At 45.6% G+C, this 9386-nt stretch overlaps 1 protein-coding gene across 1 annotated transcript in view; it reads right to left on the bottom strand.

Moving 5' to 3' along the window:
• Positions 1–4370: 4370 nt before the first annotated feature.
• cnot11 (CCR4-NOT transcription complex, subunit 11) overlaps positions 4371–9386 on the bottom strand; it is a 14777-nt gene continuing 9761 nt past the window's right edge. The window contains exons 7-8 of the mRNA XM_028591372.1: positions 8163–8259; positions 4371–4638 (exon numbers count right to left, since the gene is read on the bottom strand). Of these exons, the coding sequence (XP_028447173.1) occupies positions 4441–4638; positions 8163–8259 (295 nt within the window). The 3' untranslated portion in view covers positions 4371–4440. The remainder of the gene's footprint in view (positions 4639–8162; positions 8260–9386) is intronic.

Below are 9386 nucleotides of genomic sequence, written 5' to 3'. Positions count from 1 at the left end.
GCCAAGACACATATATATTTATCTATTGGAATAGAGCAGTGTAAATATTGCATAAGGCCATCCTCAACGGTCAGTGTAACGCTTATCAGTTCAATTCTCTAAGCACAAACGGAAATTTGGAAAAACAGAAAAATGGGTTCCAATATCCAATTTTTTTCCCGTCTCGACAAATTTAAAAATTGGATCTTCAAACTGTTTTTCCAATTTTCTATTTTTATTCGAAGGATCAGAAATTTCGAAAATTACAAAATTGCATTTGAGCTCCAATTATTCAATACTGCCACCGTGGTATTCTCTCCCTCGTTCCGCCTAGCTACGCCCCCACCCCCCCCGCCCCCCGACTCGAAACCATCAGTTGCACCTCTGACCCCAAAGTCTATCAGTTTTTATTTATTTTTTGGTCCATATGAAGTTAATGAGCTGCATATTCCACAAAGTAGAGGAAGAGAATACCATGGCAGGATTAAATAATTGGAGCCCAGAGGCAATTTTGTAATTTTCTAAATTTCTGATCCTCTGAATAAAAACAGAAAATTGGAAAAACAGGTTAAAGATCCAATTTTTTTAATTTGTCATGGTGGAAAAAACATGAAAAATTGGATATTTGAACCCATTTTTCTGTTTGTCCAAATTTCCGTTTGTGCTTAGAAAATTGAACGGATAAGCGTCACACTGACCCTCAACCTTACAGTAGGCTACTTGTAGGACACTCCATCTGACACGATTTCTTTACAGCAATCAACGATTGTTGTTAAGCACCGGGCTAACGTTTGCAGGTTTTAATTTGCGGGTAGTTAACGTTAAAGTTACTGTGATGTAACTTTGACTATGTTCACTGCATATTCCACAAATGAACGTGCCAATACTAACATTACATAATCACACCAAGTACTCTCAGTCACTTAGCTAGCCTGCGAATTCCTAGCTAGAAGTTACTAGCGTAAACAAATAGGAGCTAACTGGCGCTAACGTGTACAGCAGGCTACTTCAGGTGGCTTACTTGAAACTTACTTCATGTGACTCGAGAGCGCAGACTCGTCCATTATGAAAAGCTGCCCGTCTTTTTTGCAGAGTTTACAAGAGGCAACTCGTAAGGTTTGTAGGGTTTGTGCGCGTTTAATCCATAATTTGTATTTTTCATCTTCCAGCCAACGTTCATTGAAACGACAACCTGCCGATATTACGAATCCCACTATGGCCACGACAAGACCAAGTCCATGATGCTTACTCAAGGTAACATAACCCCATTTGTACAGGTCCTATCCCCTGACCAATCGGCTATCCTAACCTCAACCACTCGAGGTGAAATGCCTAAACCCAACCAATCGAGATGCCTCCTTGGGTCTCAGCGTGGCGGCAGACACAAATGCACAAACGAGCAGGTTTAATTTTGGGCTCTCCAACATTTTATTTTATTTCATTTATTCTATTTCTTTTAATAAACCAATTATTCAGTATTTGTTGTGAAATAAATACAGTTACAATTTCACGCATTTTCAAGCATTTTATCCAAAATTCAAAGCACTTTTCAAACCTTGAAAACACATCAAAATTCAAGCATTTTCAAGGATTTCAAGCACCCGTACGAACCCTGTGCCCGGGTCCCGCTGGTTTCTGCCAGTTCTGAGCTGATGGCACTGCTGCACATCTTCCCATTTCGAAGGGCAATAAGCTTGTTGTGTTTGTCATCCGCTGCACTACGTTTCCTTGGCCGACCACTGCGTCTACGATCCTCAACGTTCCCTGACTTTTTGCAAGTGTACCTATAATAATAATGATAATTGATGCTGGTTTGAAAGCAAAGGGGAGTAACACCAAATATTTGTGTGATTTAGATGGTTTTTTTGGTCACTCACTCATTTGTAAATTGATAAAACAATCATTATTTATATTTTTGAAAGCATTCTTAGTTTACAGCATTTTTTCACACCTGCCTAAGACTTTTGCACAGTACTGTATGTGTGTGTGTGTGTATGTATATATGTATATATATACAGTGGGGGAAATAAGTATTTGACCCCTTGCTGATTTTGCAGGTTTGCCCACTTACAAAGAATGCAAAAATCTACAATTTTAATCATATGTACATTCTAACAGTGAAAGACAGAATCCCAAAGAAAATTCCAGAAAATCACATCATATGAATTTATTAAAATTAATAACCATCTGATGAGGAAAAACAAGTATTTGACCCCCTGGACAAACAGCATGTTAATATTTTGTAGAAAAGCCATTATTGGCCAGCACAGATGTCAAACGGTTTTTATAGTTGGTGACAAGGTTTGTGCACATTTCGGCAGGGATGTTTGCCCACTCCTCCCTGCAGACAGCCTCTAAATCATTCAGGTTCCGAGGTTGTCGCCTGGCAACTCAAATTTTAAGCTCCCTCCAAAGATTTTCAATCGGATTCAGGTCTGGAGACTGGCTAGGCCACTCCAGAACCTTGATGTGCTTCTTCTTCAGCCACTCTTTTGTTGCTTTGGCGGTGTGCTTAGGGTCGTTGTCGTGCTGAAACACCCATCCTCGACCCATCTTCAGCTCTCTCACTGAGGGAAGGAGATGTCGGTCCAGAATTCCACGATACATGGCCCCGTCCATCCTCCCCTCAATACGATGGAGTTGTCCCGTCCCCTTGGCTGAAAAGCACCCCCAAAGCATGATGTTGCCACCACCATGCTTGACGGTGGGGATGGTGTTCTTTGGGTTGTACTCGGTGTTCTTTGCCCTCCAAACACGACGAGTTGAGTTGAGGCCAAAAAGTTCTATTTTGGTCTCATCTGACCACATCACCTTCTTCCAGGCCTCTTCTGAGTCGTCCAGGTGGTGAATGGCGAACTTCATGCGGGCCTGTACATGTTTCTTCTTGAGCAGGGGGACCTTGCGTGCGCTGCAGGATTTCAATCCATGACGGCGTAGTGTGTTACCAACCGTTTCTTTTTGTAACTGTGGTCCCAGCTGCCTTCAGTTGATTCATCAGTTCCCCCCTTGTGGTTTTGGGATGATTCCTCACCGTTCGCATGATCAGGGACACCCCACGAGGCAAGATCTTGTGTGGAGGCCCAGACCGAGGGAGGTTGGCGGTGGTGTGGTGCTTCTTCCATTTCCTGATAACTGCACCGACAGTTGATCTTTTCTCTCCAAGTTGCTTTCCGATTCTCTTGTAGCCCATCCCAGCCTTGTGCAGATCAACAATCTTGTCCCTGATGTCCGAGAAAGCTCTTTGGTCTTGCCCATGGTGGTGATGTTGGATGCTGGTTGTTTGGGTGTTGACAGGTGTCTTTTATACAGGTAACGAGGTGAGGCAGGTGTATTTGATGTAGATAATTGGTTCGGATTGGGGCTGTGTCTTAAAGAAAGACTAACTGGCTTGTAGGAGCCAGAATACTTGCTGTTTGTCCAGGGGGTCAAATACTTGTTTTTCCTCATCAGATGGTTATCAATTTTAATAAATTCATATGATGTGATTTTCTGGAATTTTCTTTGGGATTCTGTCTTTCACTGTTAGAATGTACATATGATTAAAATTGTAGATTTTTGCATTCTTTATAAGTGGGCAAACCTGCAAAATCAGCAAGGGGTCAAATACTTATTTCCCCCACTGTATATATATATATATATACACACACACACACACTCAGGTTTAAATGTTTCTGGACGTGGACGATAACAACTGATGAGAAAACATGACTGAAAGAATGAAAATACAACATGATTCAATTAAACAAATCTGTTTAATAATTAGAGAAAAGATGCACGATTTTCCAAAGGAAAGAGCTCTGGTAAAAAAAAAATGAGAAGGTGAACCGAGTTAATCCTTTTGTGTGTAACTTCTGGGAGGGAGAGAGAGAGAGAGAGACAGAGAGAGAGAGAGGGAGAGAGAGACAGAGAGAGTAGAGGAGAGAGGGAGAGAGAGACAGCGAGAGAGAGAGAGACAGGAAGAGAGACAGAGAGGGAGGGAGAGACAGAGAGAGAGTCAGAGAGAGAGGGACAGAGAGAGACAGGGAGAGACAGAGAGAGACAGAGAGAGAGTCAGAGAGAGAGGGACAGAGAGAGACAGGGAGAGACAGAGAGAGACAGAGAGAGAGACAGAGAGAGAGGGACAGAGAGGGACAGAGGGAGAGTCAGAGAGAGAGGAACAGAGAGAGACAGAGGGAGAGACAGAGAGTAGAGGAGAGAGACCGAGAGAGAGAGAGAGAGAGAGAGAGACAGAGAGTAGAGGAGAGAGAGAGAGAGGGAGAGGGAGAGAGAGAGCGAGAGAGAGCGAGCGAGAGAGAGAGAGAGAGAGAGAGAGCGAGCAGGGGAAATAATGACTGAGTTCAGAGATGAAAAGGTCACTACTACATATTTACAATATTAACTCTGGTGTGAGGCACCGAGACATGAAGGGTGTTCCTCGGGCCACTCCAGCTGTCTGTGCAGTGTCTCTGGCGGCGAGGATTGTTATTTGGCAGGTTTGGCCTCGGCCGGGCTCTCTCCCGTGTCCAGGGTCTTGAGGAGTCGGAAGAGGCCGGCTGCCTCTCGGATGCGGCTGAACTCGATGCAGAAGGCCTGGACCTCGATGAACAGGTCCTGCACGTTGATGATCTTGTTGCGGATCAGCGACTGGAGGAAGACGCAGACCAGACGCACCAGACGATTCTGAGGGAGCAGAGAGAGAAAACAACTCTCAGATTGGGAAGCAACCAGGGCTGTCCTCGACTAAAGAACTTCTTAGTCGACTACCACTTATAGGATTTTGTCGACTAATCGATTAGTTGATTTAATTGACAGAGCTGTGAGCTTTGAGAGGTGGTTAAGACTAGAAAAGCACAATATAAATGTAGTTAATTAACCATCTGTAAAACTGAGTTTCTCCACAATTAATCCTGCAAAAGCACCACTTTAAATCTTGTGTTTACCAGAAATGTGCTCAGAAGTTTCCTGAAATGAGTAATTAAGCATGAATAAGCATAAAAAATGACTAATGGACTAAAGAAATCTTAGTCGACTAAGACCAAAACTACACATTAGTTAGTTTTAGACTAATCGACTAAGAGGTGGCAGCCAACATTATGGAAAGGATCTCTAAGGAGGTCGACCTTTCTGTTAAAGAGTAAGATCCTTTTTTTTTTTTTATTAAAAAGGAACACGCCGACTTATTGGGACTTTATCTTATTCACTGTAACCCCCAGAGTTAGACTAGTCCATACATACCCTTCTCATCTCTCATTGGGACTTTATCTTATTCACCGTAACTCCGGGATACGTTATCCCGGAGGACTCCGGAGGCGGTTGCAGGGTACCGAAGGGCTGCAGCCTCTGCCGTGAAAGAGGCAAAGCAGCGGGTGTGGGAGAAGTTTGGAGAACACATGGAGAAGGACTTTCGGTCGGCACCAAAGTGCTTCTGGAAAACTGTTCGCCACCTCAGGAGGGGGAAGCGGGGAACCATCCAAGCTGTGTACAGTAAGGATGGGACACTGTTGACCTCAACTGAGGAGGTAATAGGGCGGTGGAAGGAGCACTTTGAGGAACTCCTGAATCCGACTAATACGCCCTCTATGTTAGAGGCAGAGCTGGAGGATAACGGGGGATTGTCGTCGATTTCCCAGGCGGAAGTCACTGATGTAGTCAAACAACTACACGGTGGCAAAGCCCGGGGATTGATGAGATCCGTCCAGAAATGCTCAAGGCTCCGGGGGTGGAGGGGCTGGCCTGGGTGGCAACCCCTTTCAACATTGCGTGGAAGTCTGGGACGGTGCCAAAGGAGTGGCAGACTGGGGTGGTGGTTCCCCTTTAAAAAAGGGGGGACCAGAGGGTGTGTGCCAATTACAGGGTATCACACTTCTCAGCCTCCCTGGTAAAGTCTACTCCAAGGTGCTGGAAAGGAGGGTTCGGCCGATAGTCGAACCTCGGGTTGAGGAGGAACAATGCGGATTCCGTCCTGGTCGTGGAACAACGGACCAGCTCTTTACTCTCGCAAGGATCCTGGAGGGAGCCTGGGAGTATGCCCAACCGGTCTACACGTGTTTTGTGGATTTGGAGAAGGCGTATGACCGGGTCCCCCGGGAGATACTGTGGGAGGTGCTGCGGGAGTATGGGGTGAGGGGGTCTCTACTCAGGGCCATCCAATCTCTGTACGACCAAAGTGAGAGATGTGTCCGGGTTCTCGGTAGTAAGTCGGACTCGTTTCAGGTGAGGGTTGGCCTTCGCCAGGGCTGCGCTTTGTCACCAATCCTGTTTGTAATATTTATGGACAGGATATCGAGGCGTAGTCGGGGTGGGGAGGGGTTGCAGTTTGGTGGGCTGGGGATCTCATCGCTGCTCTTTGCAGATGATGTGGTCCTGATGGCATCATCGGCCTGTGACCTTCAGCACTCACTGGATCGGTTCGCAACCGAGTGTGAAGCGGTTGGGATGAGGATCAGCACCTCTAAATCTGAGGCCATGGTTCTCAGCAGGAAACCGATGGAGTGCCTTCTCCAGGTAGGGAATGAGTCCTTACCCCAAGTGAAGGAGTTCAAGTACCTTGGGGTTGTGTTCGCAAGTGAGGGGACAATGGAGCGGGAGATTGGTCGGAGAATCGGCGCAGCGGGTGCGGTATTACATTCAATCTATCGCACCGTTGTTGGACGAAAAGAGAGCTGAGCCAGAAGGCAAAGCTCTCGATCTACCGGGTCAGTTTTCGTTCCTACCCTCACCTATGGTCATGAAGGCTAGGTCATGACCGAAAGAACGAGATCCAGGGTACAAGCGGCGAAATGGGTTTCCTCAGGAGGGTGGCTGGCGTCTCCCTTAGAGATAGGGTGAGAAGCTCAGTCATCCGTGAGGAGCTCGGAGTAGAGCCGCTGCTCCTTTGCGTCGAAAGGAGCCAGTTGAGGTGGTTCGGGCATCTGGTAAGGATGCCCCTGGGCGCCTCCCTAGGGAGGTGTTCAGGCACGTCCAGCTGGGAGGAGGCCTCGGGAAGACCCAGGACTAGGTGGAGGGATTATATCTCCAACCTGGCCTGGGAGCGCCTCGGGATCCCCCAGTCGGAGCTGGTTAATGTTGCTCGGGAAAGGGAAGTTTGGGGTCCCCTGCTGGAGCTGCTCCCCCCGCGACCCGACACCGGATAAGCGGACGAAGATGGATGGATGGATGGATCGTAACCCCCAGAGTTTGACTAGTCCATACATACCCTTCTCATCTCCGTGTGTGCTGCAACGCTGTCTGATGGCTCCAGCATTAGCCTAGCTTAGCACAGATCCTGCAGGTAACTGGTTCCAACTAGCCTACTGCTCCGAATTGTGTCAAAAGTGACAAAATAACACCAACATGTTCCTATTTACATGTTGTGATTTGTAGAGTCACAGCGTGTACAAAAAACAACGTAACATGAGACCCAGCCATCTTCTAACAGTAAACAAACCTGGAACTATATTCTCAGACAGGCTTGCTGTGAGCATATCACTCCGCCCAAGTACTATATTCTTCCGCCTGAGAATATAGTTCCCGGTTTGTTTACAGTTAGAAGACTGCTGTGTCTCATGTTATGTTGTTTTGTGTACACGCTGTGACTCTACAAATCACAACATGTAAATAGGAACATGTTGGCGTTATTTTGTCACTTATTGGGAGCAGTAGGCTAGTTGGAACCATTCACCTGCAGGTTCTGTGCTAGGCTAAGCTAATGCTGGAGCCATCAGACAGCCTTACAGCACGCACTGAGATGAGAAGGGTATGTATGGACTTGTCTAACTCTGGGGGTTACGTTGAATAAGCTAAATTCCCAATAAGTCGGCGTTTTCCTTTAAAAACATAAAAACGTCTGTGAGATTGAGTTCGCTAAACCCACCGGACTCCATGTAAATAATCAGTCATTTTAGCATCGGAAAACACACTTAACCCTTGTTTTGACTTTGGGTCAAATTGACCAGTTTTCAATTGTTGTTTTATATCAGAAAATATGGAACGTAGAAATAACCGCTGAAAATGTGTAGAAGAAAAATTTAGATAACTGTTGTTAAGGCACCGGTGCCGTATTAGCACCGGGTCTCGGACCCCTCCCCCCACCAAAATAAAAACTCTTCGGATCTACACGATTCACGTGGATGACATTTTCCCCCATTCAAAATGGTGATTTTCACCGAAAAGCGAGAGGTAAAGTTTGCAGGTACGATGACTGCGGGTGAAGTGCGGTACTGTACCTGCATGTACTTGTCTTTGATTTGCTCACAGGTGGAGATGCAGTTGGAGATGTAAAGGTGGATGAACTCTGGAGGTAAGTCCACAGCCGTGGTCAACCTGAGGAGAAACCCAAGTCACAGAGATTAAGAGAGAGAAACTTGGCTTGGTCAAATAATCTGGTCAACATCGCCAACTAGAGGAGACAACGCGCATCTCCACGAGCGTTATAGGGCTGTGTGCTCCACTGGCACAATAAACACACGACGAAAGGCTTGCGACATATCGGCTACGTACGTAGGGATGTGGAGATATCGACCCTACGCAAATAGGGTCGATATCTTGCGACGCGATTGGTTGCGGCTTGGTAGCGTTGCATTCCCACAGAGGTCAGAAAGAACAGGGGAGACTCTTTGTTTCTCTCACTAGGACTCTAGAGTCACCACACACACACACACACACACACACACACACACACACACACACACACACACACACACACACACACACACACACACACACACACACACACACACACACACACACACACACACACACACACACACACGTTTACCATGTAAATAATCAGTACTTGACACTTTAAACAAGCTCTTGACTATTTCGAGACGGACTGCAGAAGACATAACATAGTAAATAGTCTGTGACACCCCTAAGCGAGTTTTTGACTATTATATAATAACTATTATATAATTAAGAATAAAATAGTCTACGAAACCAGCCCGTTTCCTGACTATTAGAGACTGTCTGAAGACAAGGTTTTGCCGAAGAAAAGAACTAAGCCTTGTGGTGACGACTGCATTGAAATGGACTAAAGCTTGTGTAACTATGGGGAATGTATCCTCCGTGGGAAGCATCTGGACCCATTGCTGGTGAGATGAACCAGAGATATGGACCGAACTGCTTGAGATGTCTGACATATTGGTCCTTTTTTTCAATTACCCTATTTTATCTGCTTTTATATGTTTAACTGTTCTTTATTCGCGTATTTTACCTCCGTTTTTTAAATTCTTATACTGCACTTTAAAATGTATTCTTGTCTTTTAAATTGTTTTTAATTGTCTTCTAACTGCTCTTTCATGTTTTATGTAAAGCACTTTGAATTGCCCTGTTGCTGAAATGTGCTGTACAAATAAAGCTGCCTTGCCTTACTTTAAGCATCGTAAAACACACTTCATTCAAAGTCGACAGAAACCAAATAAAGCTATGAAAAGCCGTTTTTGGGGTTC

Source organism: Perca flavescens, chromosome 11 (assembly GCF_004354835.1).
Source record: "Perca flavescens isolate YP-PL-M2 chromosome 11, PFLA_1.0, whole genome shotgun sequence".
Classification (NCBI taxonomy): domain Eukaryota; kingdom Metazoa; phylum Chordata; class Actinopteri; order Perciformes; family Percidae; genus Perca; species Perca flavescens.
Note: the sequence above shows the minus strand (reverse complement) of the source record. Positions and strands in the feature narration are given on the sequence as shown.